The 20949-nt window shown below is 36.9% G+C and overlaps 1 protein-coding gene across 1 annotated transcript in view; it reads left to right on the top strand.

The window, feature by feature from the left end:
- Nucleotides 1–20949, top strand: part of LOC114054085 (endoribonuclease LACTB2-like) — a 45302-nt gene that overhangs the window by 11688 nt on the left and 12665 nt on the right. Inside the window, exons 3-4 of the mRNA XM_027877188.1 lie at nucleotides 6625–6751; nucleotides 18200–18378. Coding sequence (XP_027732989.1) covers nucleotides 6625–6751; nucleotides 18200–18378 — 306 coding nt within the window. The remainder of the gene's footprint in view (nucleotides 1–6624; nucleotides 6752–18199; nucleotides 18379–20949) is intronic.

Here is a 20949-nt window from a genome sequence, read left to right as displayed (position 1 = left end):
GTTAATTAGGTATTATTATCATTTTTATTACATTGGTTTAGCCTACCCATGATCAATTAATATTTCTCTAGTTTTTTTTTAGATCTGTCTTTATTTGTGTGAAGAGTGTTCTTTAGTTCCTATGTATGTCTTTACCAGTAGACTACCAAATATTTCATACTGTACTATATATTGTTATTTTCAATGAAATTTCTCATTCATTTTCTCCCAGGTAGGTTTTGTTGGTAATATACAGAAATACAGGGGCAGTTAGGTGGCGCAGTGGATAGAGCACCAGTCCTGGATTCAGGAAAACCTGAGTTCAAATCCGGCCTCAGACACATAACACTTACTAGCTGTGTGACGCTGGGCAAATCACTTAACCCCATTGCCTAGCCAAAAAAAAAGAAAAGAAATGCAGATGATTTGTATGGGTTTATTTTATATCCTTCAACTTTGCTGAAGTTGAAGTTTTTTGGTTAACTCTCTAGGGTTCTCTAAGTAAACCATCATATTATCTGCAAAAAGACATAGTTTTATTTCCTAAGCTTATTCCTTCCATCTTTTCTTTCTTGTATTATTTCTATAGGCAACTTTTTTATTACAATATTGAATAGTAATGATGATAATAGATCCTCGCTTCACAAACCCTGATTTTACTGGTAAAGCTTCTAACTTATCTTCATTACATATAATGCTAGCTCTTGGTTTTAAATAAATACAATTTATCATTTTAAGCAAAACTCCATCTATTCCTATGCTTTCTAGTGTTTTTAACAGGAATGGGTGTTATATTTTGTCAAAAAGTTTTTTCTGTATCCAGTGAAATGATCATATGATTTTTTGTTGGTTTAATTATTAATATGGTCAGTTATGCATATAATTTTCCTAATATCAAACCAGCCCTGCACTCCTGTTTTAAATCCAGCCTAGTCATAGTTTATGTTCTTCATGATACATTGCTGTAGTCTCCTTGCTTATATTTTCCCCATGTGGTGTATATATTTTTAGTATTGGTATTAATTCACTGGCTATAGTATGTTTTAGCAAAATGTAGTTTTCCTGCTTATCTCTTTTAATTAGATCTATTTTTGCTTTTTCTTTGTCTGAGATCATGATTGCTACTCCTGCCTTTATTACTTCAGATAAGGCATAATAGGCTCTACTCCAGTGCCTTATTTTAACTCTATGTGTCTCTTTTATTTGTTTATTTTTTATCTTTCTTTTATTATTTATTTTGAACATTCTTTTATTTCAAAATTTTGAGTTCCAAACTATCTCTTTCTTTCCCTCACTCACTGAGAAGGCAAGCAAAATGATATCAATTATACATGTGAAATTATGCAGAACATATTTCCATATTATCCATACTGCAAAAAAAAGCAAGAAAATTATACTTCAGTTTCATTCAGTTCATTAGTTTTCTCTCTGGAGGTGGATAGCATTTTTCATCGTAAGTCCTTTGGAATCATCTTGGATTATTGTATTGATCAGAGTAGCTGAGTCTTTAACAATTGATCATCATTACAACATTGCTGTTAACTGTCACAATATCTTGGTTCTTCTCATTTCACTTTGCATCAGTTCATATAATTCTTGCCAAGTTTTTTTTTCCCTGACATTACCTCCCCTCTTCATTTCTTAAGGCACAATAGTACTCCCATCACAATCATATACCACAACTTATTCAACTATTCCCCAATTGATGAGCATCCCCTTAATTTCTAAATCTTTGCCACCAGAAAAAGAGCTGCTATAAATATTTGTGTACATATAGGTCATTTTCCTTTTTCTTTGATCTCTTTGGTGTACAGACCTACTAGTGGTATTGCTGGGTCAAAGGGTATGCACAGCTTTATAGCCCTTTGGGCCTAGTTCCAAATTGTTCTCCAGAATGATTAGACTAGTTATGTATGTCTCCTTCAGTTCCAAATGTGTTTCTTGTAAATAACATTGTTGGATTTTGGTTTTAATCCATTCTACTATTCTCATCTGATTTATGGGTAAGTTCATCCCATTTATATTCACTGTTATGTGATTGTTAACTGTGTTTCTCTACATACTGTTCTTTTTTTACTTATCTATCTTTTTTTCCCCAGTCCCCCTCTTTAAGAGTCTGTTTTTATTCTGACTCATTTCTCCTTTAATCTGGTCTCCCTCTTATTCTCTTCTTTCCCCTTAGCCCTATTTTTCCTGTTTGCCTGTTGGGTAAGATGTGTTTCTATATCCATGTGTATATGTTTTCTTCCTTCTTTTAACTAGTTTTTATGCAAGTGAGGTTCAAGTATCATCTGTTCCCCCTGTCATTACCCCTCTCCTTGTTGCATAAACTCCTTTTTGCGCACACTATTTATGTGAGATAATTTTTCTATTCTTACTCTCTCCTCCTTCCTCTCCCAGTGCATTTCTCTTCCCCACTCATTCCATTTCTTTCTTTCTTTCTTTTTTTTGTCAGATCATCCAAATACAACATCCAGGTCTTCTGTCTAATTACATACCCTCAGTGACCTCTGGTGTTGATAAAGTTCTGAGAGGCTGTATATATCATCTCCCCACATAAGAATGTAAACAGTTTAACCTTATTTAGTCCCTTTTGATTTCTCTTGTGTTTCTTTTGACTCCTTTGTGTGTCATGTTTTCTACTCAGCTCTGGCCTTTTCATCAGAAATGTTGGAAGAGCTCTGTTTTGTTAATGTTCCATTTTTTTCCCCTGTAGGATCATACCGTTTGGAGGGTAGGTTATTCTTGGTTGTAAGTCTAGATCCTTTGCCTTCTAGAATCTCATTCCAAGCTCTCCACTTACTTATTGCAGTGAATGCTAAATCTTGTGTGATTCTGACTGTTTCTATGGAACTTGAATACTTTCTAGCTACTTTCAGTAATTTCTTCTTGAACTCTGGATTTTGGCTATAACATTCCTGGGAATTTTCTTTTGGGGATCTCTTTTAGGAGGTGACTGGTGGATTCTTTCAATTTCTGTTTTTCCCTCTAGTGCTGAGATATCTGGACAGTTTTATGGTTTCTTGAAATATTATTTCTAGACTCTTTTTTTGTTTATGACTTTTAAGTAGTCCAGTGATTATAAAATTATCTCTCCTCAATCTATCTTCCATGTCAGTTGTTTTTCTTATGAGATATTTCACATTTTCTTCTATTTTTTTTTTCAGTCTTTTGACTTTGCTTCGTTATTTCTCAGTGCTTCATGGAATCATTAGCTTCCATTTGGCCACTTCTAGTTTTCAAAGAGTTTTCCTTGGTAAGGTTTTGTACTTCTATTTCCAAGCTATTAGCTCTCTTTTCATATCTTTCCTCCTTAGCCCTTATGTCTTTTCTCCATTATTTTCTCCACTGCTCTCACTTGATTTTTAAAATCATCATTTAGTTCCTTCTTTAACTCTTCTAGGAATTCATGTTGGACTTATGTCCAAGCTGCATTTGTAGATTTTTTTAATTGTTTTTATTCCCTTCTTTGTTTATGTCTTGAGCTTCTCTTTGCCATAATAGCTCTTTATGGTCTTATTCTTTTTTTGATTGCTCATTTATCAAGCCTACATCTTGACTTTGGACTTTATGTTACTGCTGGGCTTTGTACAGTTCTGGGTGTAGGAGGGTGTCTGTCCTGAGCTTCTGTCTTCTTATAAACTTTTTCTGCTTTCAAAGCTCTGTCTGGAGACCTACAAGCTTTTGATACTTCCAAAGTGGTATTTTCTGGGGAAAGGTCTGTTTACTGCCCTCTTGGTCTGAGTTCTGCCGGTACCTGACCCAGGTTTGAATCTATCAGCTTGTTTCTGGTTGGGAATTTCAGCTGATTGCTTTTTGACTCAGCCACTATTGTCCTGGGGTAGTCTTTGCCGATCCAGAGTGACTGAACTACCATCCCCTCTTTGCTCTGGGATGCTGTGTCCCACTCTTGGGTTCAGAGACACACAGCTACCATGTGCCTCTAGGTACTTGTTCTGTGGTCAATCACAGACAGGGCCAGCACTCACAGTTATTCCTTTCTGCCCTGGATCTGTGACCTAGCACTGTGTGGTAGACAACAGAGCTTGCTCAAGGATTCCGTAACATCCCTTTTGGGTACCTTCTCTCAGTCCCTGGACACTGGAATGCTCTCTACCCTCACTGTTGACACCTTCCCCAGTACCTAAAGACCTTTCTATCTCCCCAACCCACTCAGGGCTGGAAAAATGATTCACTGTGGTTTCTTATTGGCTTTCCTGATGAGAATTCAGTCTGGCACCTTCCCTAATTCTTTGTCAAAGAAGTATGGGGAGAGAACTAGACTCTTATGCTTCCTCTCTCTTTCTCTACCAACTTGACTCTGCCCCTCAGTCAAAGTTTCATGGAGGTTTTTTGCTTATGCTTTCTTTGAATGATAATAGTGATAGCTTATATTTATATTGCAGTTTAAAGTTTTTACAAAGTATTTTATATACACTACTGTAATCTCATTTGATACTAACAAGTAGGGAAACTAAGATTGTCAGCTGACTAAGACTTTCTAAGTGACTTGCCAATGGTCACACAGCTAGTGCATCCAAGTATATCACTCTTTCTGCTGTGTTATATACATCCTCTGAAAGAAAGAGAATTTGAATAGGCTGTTATGTCAGGAAAAACTTTTCTATGTATAAGATATAAGGCAAGGAGACGGGAGTGGGCAGGAAGAGATTCATGGAATGACAAGTAGTCCAGTTGGGCTGGAACATAGTCTGTGTGAAGGAACATAATACACAGTAAAGGCTGGAAATGTAGATTGGATTCAAACTGTGGACGATTTTGAGTACTAGGCTAATTATATTTTATGTGATTAGCACTGAAGAGCCACTGAAGGTTTTTACCAGGAGAATAAAGCGATCACACCGTTTAAAAGAAAGGTAATTTTGGTGTGGTATGAAAAGATAGATCAGAAGAGCAAGATACTGGAGGCAAGCATACCAATCATGAGGTTATATTGGAAAGGCAAAAAGAGTCTCAATTAGTGTGATGGTAGTAGAAGTGGGAATTAATTTGAGGGAAAGAGGCTGCAGAGATAGTAACTCTGTGTGTGTGGAGTGTGTGTGTGTGTGTGTGTGTGTGTGTGTACTACTTAAACAGACTATACACTTTTGAAAGCACAGTATTTTTATTTCTCTATCGTCCCAAACAATTCACTCAAATGCTTATGGATTAATTGATTTCTTTTATTTTTAACCATTGGAGAGAGAAGAGTTAACATAGTCCTACTTGTTATAAGAACTGACATTTAAATAGAACTTTTTAAGGTTTGCAGAGTGCTTTAAAGGCACTATCACATTTGATCTGATTGGAGTTGATCTTCATAACAATTCTGTGGGGTAGACATTAAATATTATGAGGCTTACAAAGGTTGTGACTTTTTCAAGATCATGCAGCTAATAAATTTCTAATGTAGAATTCGAACCCAACTCTCCTTAACTCCAAGTCCAGCATTATATCTGTTAAACCACATTACAGCTCAATTGTCCAGTGTTAGCACTACATTGGTATCTTTCCTTCAAAATTCAGAATAGGGAAAACCTTTGTTTCTTCAACCTTTTAATATGGTAACCCACTTGAGATTAGATCTCTTTCACCTATGTATAGGTGTCAGCATTTTATTAGAGATTTACAAACATGATTCCTAAGATTCTATATTACTGTCTCATCATCAATACCTAGAAATTTGTTTTGGTTTGGTTTTTTTTTGGAGGCAATCAGGGCTAAGTAACTTGCACAGGGTCACACAACTAGTAAGTGTATGAGACTAGATTTGAACTGAGGTCCTCCTGACTCCAGGGCTGGTGCTCTATCCACTGTGCCACCTATCTGTCCCCATACCTAAAGTTTTCAAAGCTGGCTAAGACTTGAGAAGACTATTTCTTGAATTTTATGTTAACAAAAGGGAATGTATTTATATATGTGTATATATAGAGTGGCTTAGACAATATAGAGTTCCTCTGGGCAAAGTATCTGTAAGATGTAAGAAGCAGCTAGCATACCAGATGCTTGCTGCTGTATGCAAAGTGAATCTAAGAATTTCTGCATCTAAGGCACCTAAATACCATAAACCACACTTAGGGCAAGCTCACCTTCAGATGGCAGGGATGATGCAAAGTTATTACTGAGGGAGAATAGGGTGGAGCAGAAGATGAACTTTGCTTTATCTCAAAATCTAATAACCTATTTTGAAAATTATTTTTGCCAGGGGCAACTAGGTGGTGCAGTGAATAGAGCTCTGGCCTTGGAGTCAGGAGGACCTCAGTTCAAATCCAGCCTCAGCCACTTAACATTTACTAGCTGTGTGACCCTAAGCAAGTCACTTCACCCCAAATGCCTCACCAAAAAGCAAAAAAAAAAATTTATTTTTGCCAACTGGATACTAAGCTCTGTTATTTTTTTGCTGAAAAACTATGAGTATTATTGATGCCCTCTAAATTCAGTGCTCCATGAGACAATTCTGGTTGCCTCATTCTAGGTTTTGTCTCTGGCATAGTATCTCCTGTTTTCCTGGGTCTCCATCACTTCCTTGGAATGTAAGGAAGTAACCTTTTCCTTCTGATAACTGCAAGTATCCCACCCTGAGTGCCCCCTAAAGTACATAACTTTGAATTTTTTTTTAATATGACTTATGTATTTTGTGACCAGGCACCGCATATTGCATTAAAAAGCTTCCACGCAATCCCTTCAAGGAAGAAGTTATAGGAAAGGAAGAGCAAAAATATGTTTATCTGAAAGATGGAGATGTGATTAATGCAGAAGGAGCCACTCTCAGGTAAATACTTGACTGTTTGTGAGTTGTTGTTTAAAAATCACATTCTACCCAAGGACAACAAAAACCTTATCAAAGCCAAGTTCTATCCACCTACTTTATACAGATCTACAATTCTATAATCTGTTGTGCAGAAAAGTAAAGTTGAATTAATGGGTACCTGTGCATTTGCCTAGGGCTTCTCTCTCTTCTAGTCCAGTGTTCTTTCAACTATGTGAATCACAAAATGTGGTTTAGTAGGATCTTCCAAGGGATTATGGATGGGTTTCTTATAATTATTTTCTTAACATAATAATGTTGATGCTTTCGTTTCTCATATGAAATAGTCATGTACTGATTCTGAATAAAAAATAGACATTACTTTGATGATAAGGCAGTATATTGGGCTGTTCAGGCTGAGCCTAATACTATACCTGCATCTTGACAGGATTCATGTATTCGGGTCCTGGTCTTCAATTTTGCAGGTTCAGAAACTCAGTTTATTTTAACCATTCTAAGTCACAGCATGACTTAGCTTAGGTTAACCAAACTCAAAATCAGTCAGGCTATATAACCTACACTTTTTATTAATTTTCATTTAAAAATAAAGCTACTAAGTAGACTGGAATATTGGAGTAGGATGGTCAAGGCATTTATTTCCCAGTAGGAAGGTCCTCCTAGGAAAACCAAATCAGTATCAGAAAGTTGCTTCCTAAACATAGAATCAGGGCAGAAACAGACATAAGAATTCAAGAAACATGGCAGTTGAGGACCATCTCATGAAGGAGTAAGAAGTCTTACACAGATCAGTAGCTCCCAAGAGCGTTTATTATACAACTCTATAGGAACTTACTTTCCTAAAGATGACACTGAATAATCAAGGAAAGATTAAATCATGTTTGGTGTACTCTGTTTAATAGTTAGGGGGGTATCTAATAAGTTAGCAAAAAGCTGAAAACAAAACATGCTCAAGAATTGAGAGATGGCTGAAAAAACTTTAGTACATTAAATATTATTGTGGCATAAGGAATGACAATTATAATAAATTCAGAGAAACATGAGAAAAAGTGAACTTGCTGTTCTTTTTTTCTAACTTTTAATAGTATTTTTTCCAATTACATGTAAAGCTAATTTTCAACATTCATTTTTGTAAAATTTTGAGTTCCAAATTTTTCTCCCTCCACTCCCCAAAACAGCAAGCAGTCTGATGTGTTATACATGTACAGTCATGTTAAACATATTTCCACATTAGTCGTGCTGTGAAAGAAGAATCAGAATAAAAGGGAAAAAAAAAAACAAAAAAAAGTGAAAATAGCATGCTTCGAGTTGCATTCAGACTCCATAGTTCTTTCTCTGGATGTGGACAGCATTTTCCATCATGAGTCTTTTGGAATTGTCTTAAATCCTTGTATTGCCGAGAAGAGCTAAGTCTGTCCTAGTTAATCATCACGGAGTGTTGCTGTTGCTGTGCACAGTGATCTCCTGGTTCTGCTCACTTCACTCAGCATCAATTCATATAAGTCTTTCCAAGTTTTTTCTGAAATCTACCTGCTCATCATTTCTCATACTACAACAGTATTCCATTATATTCACATACCACAGGTTGTTGAGCTGTTCCCCAATTGATGGACATCACCTCAATTTCCAATTCTTTACCACTACAAAAAGAGCTGCTATAAATATTTTTGTACATCTGGGTCCTTCTTCCTTTTTTATGGTCTCTTTGGGATACAGACCTAGTAGTGGCATTGATGGATCAGAGGGTATGCACAGTTTGGTTGCCCTTTGGGCGTATGAACTTGCTGTTCTAATATATAGCATTCCATGTGGCAGACAGCCTGTCTAAAGGTTAAGAGAAGGAGATAAAATGCCACGTGGGAGGAACAGTAAAGCCAGTTTGGCTGGAAGGTACAGGGTAAGGGGGAGTAATGTGAAATAAGTTTCATTTAGAGCTTACCTTACTTTAATTACATTTTAGGCTTTTTGGTAATAATACTTTATATTCATTTGACATTTTTTAAAATATGTTTTATTGGTGCTTTTTTTTAAAACACCTCAGGCACTTCCCAGTACTTCCCATAGAAAACTCCCTTATAAAAAGACAACTAAACAAAGCAGATTGTCACATCTACAGCACCTAACAAGGGATGCAAAATTACACAAATGTAACCTGCCACTTCTAAGGGCAGATGTATATTTCAGTAGCTCCTCTGGAACTAAAATTGGTCATTGCATTTAATATAAATTTAAATACAATTTTATTCATATCTTTTGTTTCTACAAAGCCTAAAACTCTCCCTGTCACCTCTGCTACTGCCTCTCGGTAAGCCTGCTCATGTACTAAGTACAGTACACTTACAGTTCAAGTATTACTACAGTGTAAGAAGGAATTTTTTTAAAAAACAAGAAGAGGGAAAAAATCCATAAAAATTATCAATACCTCAAAAAAATCTGAAACTATGTGCAGTGTTCCACACCAGTAGACATTCCACTCCACCCCATTTTACAGAATAGGGGGAGTTGTCTTCTTATATCTCTTCTTTGCAGCCATGCTTGTTCTTTGTAATTTTACAACATTCAATTTCAATTGATTTGTGATTGCTGTTTCATTTACATTGTCATAGTTGTTATATTTATATATTGTTTTCTTGACTCTTTACTTTGCATTATAGTGTATATATTTTCATATAAAGCTTATATCTTTTCATGCTGTTCTTATATTCATCATATTCATTATTTCATACAGCATCCAATAATCCAACAAATCCAATACAATAAACATGTATTAAATGAGTACTATGTGCCAGGTACTGTGCTAAGCACTGGGGTACAATTAATAAAAAGAAAGACAGTCCTTGCCCTCAAGGAGCTTCCAGTCTAAAGGGAGTGGACAGTACACAAAATGAGGCAGGAAGTGGGGGCAGGGACATTACACCAAGGGGTTCCTGGGTGGGAAGGAGGGGGCAGGTGTGAATTTTGTTCTATGGAGTTGAAAACAGGGCAGCAGAGGCAAAGTAGAGTGATACTTCATTGTATTAATTTACCATAATTTGTTTGGGTGGCTAGGTGGCATATTGGGTAGAGTACCCAGCCTGGACTCAAGAAGATTCCTTTTCCTGAGCTCATATCTGGCCTCAGACACTAACTGTGTGACCCTTGGCAAGTCATTTAACCCTCTTTGCCTCAGTTTCCTCATCTGTCAAATGAACTAGAGAAGGAAATGGCACACCACTCCAGTGTCTTTGCCAAGAAAACCCCAAATGTGGTCACAAAGAGTTGGACATGACTGAAATGACTGAACAATAAACCACAATTTATTTAGCTATTTCCCAATTGATGAACATCTTTGTTTCCACTTCTTTACTACCACTTATATAATATTTTAAAGCTTTCAGAGCACTTTCACATACTTTATCATATATGATCTTCACAATAGCTAGTCCAGTCAAGTAAGCGGAGATTTTTTTTTATGCTTTTAAAGATGAAAAAATTGAAGTCCAAAGGTTATGACTTACCCAAAGTCATATATATCTAATATGTACCAGAAGTTGGGACTCAAACCTAGGCCTTCTGACTTCAAATCCAGTAAATATGCTTTCCTCTGATGGTCATGACTGCTCAGGAGATGCCTTAGTCTCTTAAACAATTCATTTACAAATCCTCTCTTAAGGCAGGATAATTGTGCAAAAAAAAAAATCTCCTTTATTTTTATTTCTTTTTAGCTGCAATTTCAAAGGGTAATATTTTTGGCTCACGTCCTTACATTTTAGTGGTATGCTACCTCTAGGCCTGCAGCCTCTTCTTATACAAGGACTTTAGGTCTTTCATCGTGTACCATTGGTATTCCAATGATGGGGTAGGGGTTGCCTTGGCAAGCAGGTAGGGATAGAAGTAACTGCTTCACTAAGTCCTTTGTCTCTAATTAAAGAGACTATATAAAAGAAATCACTGCACTTAGCCTACCTCTGAATAATAATAATGACTAGAAATGATCTTATTTCCACAGTAAGCATTTAAACGATCTCAAAGAGGTCTTAATTCATCCATCTGCCTTAGACAAAACTAATATTTTAACCTGTCCTAGAGAAAGAGACTTTCTAGGTTCCAGCATTGTGGGAAATATCCTCTGCCCTTCATTTACTACTTGAATAGTAGCAATCTTTAAATTATACTACATACTATTAAAATTTAATATGACATGCAGTCATCCCATTTTTAATAATTGTATTATAAAGAGATCCCATCATATTAAGAGAAATTTAATATAGATTACAATGGTAGGTGACTATGTGTCTTGCTAATTTTTTTAACTGTAAATTCCTCCCCACCCCCGTTGATTAAAGGTTTCATAAATGAGAAAGAAAAACTTTTTTTAAGTTCTGACATTGGCTCTCTTACTGGAAAAAATACTGTATTTTAATTCAGGAGACCTGAGTTTAGATCTAAACTTTGATGCTTATTACCTTTTAACCATAAGCAAGTCATCAAAATTCTCAGCTTGAGTTTCCCTGTGTTTAAAATGAAGATAATTCTACTTGGACTACCTACTTTACAGGGTTGTTGTAGAGGAGTACTTTGTAAACCTTGAAGCCTGCCCAAGTGTTAAGAAGTAGTAGTGGTGGTGGTAGTGATGGTGATAGTAGTAGTTACATGGCTGCTGCTTATACTACAGATTCTTGGAACCACAGTTTAGAATTGAGAGGTGGACACCAAAGGTAGGTGAGCAGCCCTGAAAAGGGTATGACAGAGGAGCTAGTCCACCATGAGCACCCCATTCACCTTCTCAGTAGGTGGGCTGAACCAGGTTAAGGTTTACCAACAGGTTTCAAACCCATCCAGTGAGTTAGAGCAATATCTATTCCAAACAGGTAAAGACTCCCCAGCAGAATGGGCAGATGAGAACAGTTTGTTCCAGCAGCCATGAAGGTGGCTAAAGCAGGCGCTGTGAAGCACTTAGAGCTTAGTCAGATATCAAAGACGCCAAGGTCATCCACGGCATCTCAGATGTCCTGACTTTTGTCTTGCTACTGGATTTTGATGACTGTAGAAAAGAAAGAGAAGCTGACAATTTTGTGCAACCCTGTTTCATTTAAATCCAGTTAACTCACAAGTCAAGACATCATCCCCTGATGTCACTGATCCCCTTCAAAATGAAGGAAGAACAAGAGTAGTATTACATGTGACTCTGGAAAGGTATAATGGGCAGCCAGCCTGAAGAACTCGGAGCCCTCAGAGTGGAGAGCAGGGAAGTGTGTAATATAGCCTTTTTTTTTTTTTTTTTTTTTTGCAAACTCAGGGGAAAAAAAACCTCTCAACAAGTCTCCATGCCTCTGAATATCACCTTGCATTTTATTGGTAGTAATAGCAACAATAATAGCTGACATTTATAGAATGCTTTAAGGTTTGCAAAGTACTTAATGTGTGTTACCTCATTTGTCTTCACAATTACCCTGAGATAAGTACTACCAGTATTTTTTCATAAATATATAACCATAGACTTAAACCTGCCTTTTCAGAACTTTTTAAAATCTTTTCTCCTACAGTCTAGCATAAGTGTCTGATTATGCTCAGAGAACTTATAAAAAATACATATCTGAAATATTCTCACATAACCTCACGTATTTTTAAGGAAACCTAGCAGTTGACTAAATAAGACTAAGGAAATATTTGCTATTGCACATTTTTATGAATCGCTCTTCAGTTTCCACTGGATTCAACTGATGTGTACCCTAGGGTTATCCTATGCCACATTTGTCTTGTAAAGCAGAAAATTTGATTCATGTATTTGCCAGACATCAGTTCTGAAAAAAAATATTATGTTTCACATTACATTGGCATCTATGTGTTATTTTTTATCTTCATATCACACTTAAGTACAAAATTTTGGTAAACCATCTTACGAGGGGCTTGTTAAATACTTAATAGAATGATTTTTAGCATTTAAGCAAAAAGGAAACTCCAAATCATTTCAGTTTCTTAAAAGCCTTGAGGTTTTGGCAACAGCCTTTAAGATCTTTATAATGTAGTTTTGTTTGCCTACCAGTAATAGAGTTCCCAGAAAAGCTGTCTAGCCAAATAACCTTTGTCACTGGGAGGTGTTGCCTCAGGCCCACCTAACCATCATCACCTCACATGAAGTCTTTGTCCCAAGTCAGGCATCCCAGCATTAAGGTGACCTGGGATCTCAAGACTATGGAAAAAGCATAAGCTCTGACTTGTGCTATCAAGTTGAAAAGGCTTTAAACATGGACCCAGTAATGAATAATGTTTTTCCTGGCCAGGAACCAGCCAAGCTAAGTTGACCACTAGGTAATGATTTATTTATTCAGCCACAGCAATTATGAAGACATTCTACTAAGAAGTGGCAAGATTGTGTAATATAATTATCTCTTTCCCCATTGTATGAAAGAGAAGATGTAACAATATGATATAGTAGATAGGGCACTGGACTTAGAGTCAGAAAGACCCAAGTTTGAATCCAGTCTCAGACATTCACAAGCTCTGTGACCCTGGACAAGTCACTTAACCTCTAAGGACCTCACTTTCCTTGTCTGAAAAATAAGGAAGCTGAACTCAATCCCTAAGGTCCCTTCCAGCTCTAAATTTATGCCTATGTACAACAATGTAAAATGTAGTAAGAATTCAGAAAAGGAAAAGAATACTCCTGGCAAGGGGGTAGGGAGCAGGGAAGGCAGTGTAGCTTAGAAGAAATAACATTTGACTTGGACCTTGAAGAGTGAATGATATTTCAATGAAGATAGAAGGCATCCAAGTTCTAGTAGGCAGGGTATAGTTTGAGCAGATGAAGGAAATTGCAAGCTATGTTTAGGAATCATCAAGCAATGTAGTTTGATTAGAGTGTAGAATAAATGAAGAAAGTATTGGACAATAAGGTTGGAAAGGTGCATTGGAGGCAGATTATATAAGGCTTTCCTTGCTTGAAATAGTTAGGGAGTTTGGTATTTATTTGGTAAGTAATAAGAAGTTAATGAAGGTTTTTTGTTTTTTTTTTAAAGCAGGGCAGAAAGTTGTTTAATAGGAAGAGTAATTTGGTTGCAATGTACAGGATAGATTGTAGTGTAGTAAACAAACCGGAGAGAGGTTAAGAGGCCATTATAATAGTGCAAGTGAGAGAGAATAAGGCACTACACTCATGCTGGTGGTTGTAGAAATGGAGTCAGTTCAGATGAACAAGGGTTTAAGTATTTACTAAGTACAAGGCACAAGTTCTAAGCCCTGGAGATACAAAGACCAAACCAAAGAGTATCTATGGGAGGATATGACATATATACAAATCAGTATGGTACAGAGTAGGAAATGAAAGGACAAAGCAGAGAACACTTTTCTAGGAGTATTCAAGGAGAGAGAGAATACTTTTATGTGGGAAGGATTAGGAAAAGGTGTCATCTATGCTTTGAAAGAATATGAAGACTGGCAAGGACAGACACAAGAAGAGAATACATTCCAGGGATGAAGGATGGTCTGCATGGTAGTAGTTTGTCAGGAGAGTAAAATACATACAGGAGAATGGTATGAAGCAGGTTGGAATTACATTCTAGATGGCCTTAAATGCCAGGCAAAAACAAACAAAACTTCTGTTTTATCCTGGAAGTCATAGAAGATTCTGATCAGAACAGAGATCAGATCAGAGCTGTGTCCTAGGAAGCTTATTTTGGCAGCTGTTTGAATGAGAGAGAGAAAAGAGACTGGAATCAGGAAGATTATAAAACTTTAACATTAGTCCAGGAGATTGACAATAAGGATCTGAAATAGCATGACAGGAATGTGAGTAGAGGAGATTCAAAAGATATAGTAAAGGTATAGTAAAAGATAGAGCAAAAGATACAGTAAAAGAAACAACAGGCCATGGCAACTGATTGGACAGAGGGTAATGGAAATAGGAGTAAAATTCATCGAGTGACTAAGAGAATGATGGTGCCATCACCAGAAATAGGAAAATGTAGAGGAGATAATTATTTAGGGTGGGAAGATAATTTGTTTGGTTTTAGACATGGTTAATTTGAGGAGCAGGAGAGAAATACGTGTAAAGATGACCATCTGATAGTTGGAGTTCAAGTAAGAACCTTAAACTTTGATGAATTTAGAATTCATCTGCATAAATGCAATCATTGACACCATTGGAATGAGTAAGATTGCGAAGAGAGTATTGAAAGAGAAGAGGTCCCAGAGCCAGACCTGGGGGGACATTCACACTTAGGGTGCAGAAAGTAAATGATAAGCCAGAAAAACCAACAAAAGAAAGCAGTGTCACAGAAAGTCAGGGTTATTGCAAGAAATGGGGATGATCAGAAGCTGAAGAAAGTTAAAAGAGGGTGAAAACAAAGAGCCCATTAATCACCTTAAAAGAGGAAGGACAATGCACAGGGTTGTATAAAAGTAGACTTAACAGGACTTGAAAACTAATTTAATCCCAGAAGGAGAGGAATAAGTCACAGGCAGCTTCAGATCGTTGTGTCTTAATGATTAGGACAATAATAATGCTATTAACAGAAATAGATGATACAGAAAGTCAGGAGTAGGGAGAGGTGTGGGGGAAAATATGTTGAATTTGGTTTTGAATATTTGGGGTGTGAAATGAAAATATCTGTGTAAACAGTTAGAAATGGGGGTCTGACAGACAAGACGCTAGTGTTGTACTAAAAAGCCAAGAATAAAAATACGTTTTTGTTCATACTTTGGTTGGAAAGGTTAAGAGAATTATAGACAAATGGTAGATGTTTTTTATCTGAACCTTTATTTTTTTTTAATTGAGCAAACTAAATGTTGAATTTTTTTGTATTATGTGAATGTTGTCAAACACAGAAAATAAATGACCGAAGAGCCACAGAGGTTATACAACTGCTGCTAACTCTGGGAAAAGAAAAAAAAGGAGCTCACAGTAGTTATAAGCAAAATTTTTTCTTGATTCCATTGGTGGAGAGAAACTAGACACGTGCTGAGATCTGCTCTGATACTGAGGAGATTCCCCCCACAGCGAGGCCAGAACTTGATACATATAGCAGCAGCTATGCAGTGAGCTATAGATGTGGCAGTGAGGGTGTAACAGCAAAAACGAGCAAAAAGCTTGATTCATAGCAGGGTTTCATGACCAGAACATGGTTCCTGCAGGTACTTGTCCAAGCTCAGGGACCACTTGGGGCTGATGTGAAACAATTCTGGGATTTTGCTACAACAGAGTTCATCCAACGGGTGAGCGCAAAGGATTGTTGTTATGCCAAGCCTGGGGCACAGCCTGCTTGCTGGGCCTTAGCTGTGCAAAACAGGGTGTCTCCTAATAATTTAAAAAAAAAAAGAGGAGTGAAAAGAGAAGGGTGGTCTTGGCATAGGAATCCTAACAACCTGTAATTATATGCTCAAAAAAATTCAGTCATTAAGAAGCTAACTTCAGTACTTAAAAGATGTGTTATTTCATCTGTTCAGGTGCCTGTAAAATCTTAGAAAATGGTCTTTGAGGGGCAGCTAGGTGGCATAGAGCACTGGCCCTGGAGTCAGGAGGACCTGAGTTCAAATCTGGCCTCAGACCAAACACTTGACACTTACTAGCTGTGTGACCGTGGGCAAGTCACTTAACCCCAATGGCCTAAAAAGAAAAATAAAATGGTCTTTGAGGTGTTGTGACCAAAGAAAATTCATCACCTGGTGGCCAACCATCCGGTAATGAGCCTCTCCAACCCAGGCTGGGTTTTGAGAGAGGAACAGTGTTTTCATCTGGCCCACATTTAAAACCTTTCCAGTTTGGCAGAATCTACTAGATCACAGACTCTACTGCCATACCTTCAACAAATCAGGGACAATTCCACAATAAGATGAGGCCCTGGAGGGGTATTAAATATATATAGAGATATAGATAGATATAGTTGGATAGATAAAGATATGTATATATATATAGATATGTATATATGTGTATATATGCACACTTACACACATGTATATATACCTGTCTAGTTATAGTAAAATTAAATGTTTTCAAAGATGACTAAAGGTATTTTGATTTTAAACTAAGTAACTTTGCTAAATAAAATATACTTTAAACTAAGTAACTTAGCTGAATAAAATATACTTTAATATTTTCATAAAGTATATATATATAGTGTGTGTATATGTAGCCCTGAGGTGAAGAGGATATCTTAACTAAACCCACTTAACAGTTTAACCAAGCAGAAAGATCAAAGGACAATCTGATTTTTAGCCACACACACAAGAGCCTTCTAATGCTGTCCTTAGTGTCCTTTGTGTGGGACTGTTATATAGCACAGTGGTACTTTACATACTTCAGTACTTTGCTACTTTGGATGAGGTCCAAGACAGTTGTGAATAGATGTGTAGTGAGGCTTATAAACATATGTGTATTGCTCTTACATAGAATAAGGACTAGGTAGTCAGAATTTATACTGAGGATTTATCAAAATGAAATTAATGGTACAACAATAAGATACAGATTATGTTAGACACAATCTTATATTAGTCAACAAGGTGTTGCAGTGGACAGAGTACTGAATTTGAAGTCAGAAAGACCTGAGGTAGTCCAGACGGGCAGCAAGCATTTATTAAGTGCTACTGTGTGCAGGCACTGGGCTGTCCCTGTTCTCCAAGAGTTCCATTTCTAATGGAAGATACATATAAAGGAAAGAAAGTACTCATGGGACTGGTGTCAAAAGTCCTGAGTGAGAAGCACCACACAGTCAGGAAGGGAACAAAGCAGAACCTTCCCATGGAGGCTCCACAAAGAACTTGCCAGGGGTAGAAGGGGACTGGCATGCTGTACTACTCCAGTGAGAAGGTAGCTTTGTTGTGGTATCAAAGTCCTAAGAGTCAGCACAACCAGGAGGGGAAAGATAGAATCCTGCCTTAGATACTTACTAACAGTGTGATCCTGGTCAAGTCACTTAGACTTTCAACCTGTTTCCTCATCTGTGAAGTATGCATAATAGTACTCACCTCACAGGGTTGTGAAGATCAAAAGGAGATAAAAGTAATTTGCAAACTTTAAAATGCTATTTAAACGCTATTATCATTTTAAGCCTTTTGAGGGCAAAGATAGTATGTTTCACTCTTAGCACTAACCATTGAGTAAAAGAAGAGATCTTAGGCTCATAGATGTCCAACCTGCTTATTTTATAGATGAGGAAGCTGAGGTCCAGAGAGGTTAAGTAACTTATCCAAGTCACAAGGCTACTAAATGTCTAAGGTGAAAGTCCAATGCCCTGTTTACTATACCACATTCCCCATACCACATTCCCCATACCACATGCAATTGATTCTTTTGGATGGTGACAGTTGCTCATCCCCAAAGGGGTTTTCCAGGTAATGGTATAACTGCCACCTTTAGAAGAAGGTAGTTTTTTTGGCCTTTCCTGATGACAAGGGTGTGTATTAGTTGATTTCTTATTATTGCTGCTAACTCTAAGGTGCCATGATTGCTTATGACTATTTGTTTCTTTTCTTAACCAGAATTCTATACACACCTGGACACACTGATGATCATATGGCTCTACTTTTAGAAGAGGAAAATGCTATCTTTTCTGGAGACTGCATTCTAGGAGAAGGAACAACAATATTTGAAGATCTTTATGATTACATGAATTCCTTAGAAAAGCTATTAAAGGTTAAACCTAATCTGATATACCCAGGTAGGCAACTAGTTTCAACTTGGGTACCCATTTGTCAGGTAATGGGGTGAAGTTTTTTAAAGATATACAATAATAAATGTACTTTATTCAATTCCATCCATAAGAATGTCCCATTTTGTTAAAAGTATCTAAAAAGAAGTCTGAGGGGTAAGTAAATATCTTTCTACAAGCATAAGAGGGTTATAATATATTGATAAAAATACTGAACAGCTCTTGTCATTTTCCAAAAAGTACAAGGGAAAAAGTCTAACATTGCTAAGAAGTCTGGCTTAAATAAATATTTTTCTGGTATTTTGATTCCATAAATCCTCTAGGGCTTTATAAAATGAAGCAGAAAGAGAGCTAAATCAGGAGTCAGGAGACTTATTCAGATCTGCAACTTTGAGCAAGTTACTTAATTTCTTTGAGCATCTGTTTTCTCATCTGTAATATGGAATAATAACATGTCTTGCCACCACACATAGTGACTGTGAGGGCTATGACCTGTAAAAAAAAATCTATAAGTTACTCTCAACCCCTACAAAAAGAAGCCCATTGTTTGTCTCATAGGTATGTCAACCACCAAACAAGTCTAAAACTCTATTTTCCCTTTATCTTAAAGACTGGGAGAAAGGGAATTCTTACAGAAATGATCTAGAAGATAAAGAAGATAGGATCTTATTCTTAAACAGGGCTTTCATGAAACAGTTACTAAGAAGCATAGTTTCTGCCACCCCCTGAAATGCCCTGTGATTCTCCTGCTACTGACAATGGACAAGAAACAAGCAAGGAAAGGAGCAGTTAAAAGGTTAACGGAAAGGAGAAAGACCAACTTGTTGCAAGTTCCCAAAGTATCAGACTGTGGAGCAGCATCCTCCCAGGGAGTAGCTACGCAGATACTTATGTTGCAAGAAAGGATGAAATGGGCAATTACAGCAAAGCTAGGAAGACTTGTGAACTGGTGCAGAGCAAAGGGAGCAGAATATTTTATACACTGACAACATTATAGAGGAAAACCTGGAAACCTTTAGAATGCTCATCAATGCAGTAATCCAAAAGATGTAGAAGGAATAACCATAGTTATAGGAGAAACAAGTCAATTAAAAATACTTAGGAGGAAGAAGATAAGCTCTAACAAGTGTTTTTATACTCTATCAATATATAGTAAGCATGAACTGTGTGCCAGGCACTGTACTAATACTGGGGATACAAAAAGAGACAGTTCCTGCTCTCAATAAAAATCTGCAAATAATGTTAAGATAAAAGACTCTTGGACAGATACCAAAGGAAATTCATAAGATTGAGAGTTAGAAAATATCTTAAAGGTCATCTAGACCACCCTCTCATTTTACATATCACTCAAAGCTCCAGGGGTCATTCTGCCTTGCTGACAGGCCTTCGTCTAGTCCTGAGGACCCTACGGGCTCAGATTCTCTCTCTGGTTTATTGATTCTTTCCTGAAACAAAACTTGCAAGAAAATATGAGTAAAGCTTAGATATAATTCAAGTCTAGGTTTCCCTAAATGTGGGTAGTGCTCCTCTCCCACAAAATTACGTAGTGTATGAGTATCCAATATGTCATCCACCACAGAAAATGCCTAAGATATAAACTCAAGAACAAATATGAAGAACATTAGACGTTCGGATATCCCATGAGCCTCTACCTCATCCAACTCCACCCATTCTTCAGAAGGTAAAGCCACTTTGTGTGAGTGTTGAACAAATACCCCCCCATTACTTCAAAACAACATTTTACATTCATAACAATAAAATGAAAAATTACCAAGATTTCCTAGCCTCTCATGGCTTAACTTAGTCCTTCAGCTTAAGGCCAGTTCTCCTTTGAAATCCCCTTCTCAGAGAAATATACTGTGAAGGAACTGTTTTCACTCCAGAAGACTAATGCCTGACTCAAATTCAGGGACTCTTGCTTTCTTAGGAACTCAAGCAAGAACTTTCATTTTTAGGAACTCGGGATACAAGAATTCCCCTCTCAGTCTTACCTGAACCAGCTTAGATTTGTCACCATATGCTTTTCCTACAAGTTACTTTTAAGGAGGATAAATCAGAGGAGACCTTAATCAAATTGAGGAATTTCCTAAATAACCTGATAAGTTTATAGGATGTGGGATCCTGATCAAATTGAGGAGTTCCCCCGTCAACTAGATGAGATTATAGAGCTTGGGCCATTGTTTGCTGGCAATTGATGGAACACAAGGAACTCATTGATTGGCTGACAATATCAGGCATACTTCATTGTCTATTAAAACAAGTTGTCCTCAACCCCAGGAACTTTTTTGTTTTATTGTGAACTTATCAACAAACTAATTATTAACTTAATTATCAACAAATACATATTTCAACATATGAAGAACAAGAAAGAATTGTTAGAGAAATTGAACTGTTTTGTACAGTTTGTTTTTTTAGAAAGTATGTATATACGCATATATAAAATTCAGCAAGGTAGTAACAGAGCTACTCTGTGTCCCATTCTGTGCCTTTTTATTTCCATCTCTGATTGTCTTACTAACTTACCATCCTATTACCTCTTAACAAGATGAAGCTTCTCTCCTCTACCCACCTTTAACAAAT

The sequence above is a fragment of the Vombatus ursinus genome, unplaced genomic scaffold, assembly GCF_900497805.2.
Source record: "Vombatus ursinus unplaced genomic scaffold, bare-nosed wombat genome assembly UNPS02014812.1, whole genome shotgun sequence".
Lineage (NCBI taxonomy): Eukaryota > Metazoa > Chordata > Mammalia > Diprotodontia > Vombatidae > Vombatus > Vombatus ursinus.
Note: the sequence above shows the minus strand (reverse complement) of the source record. Positions and strands in the feature narration are given on the sequence as shown.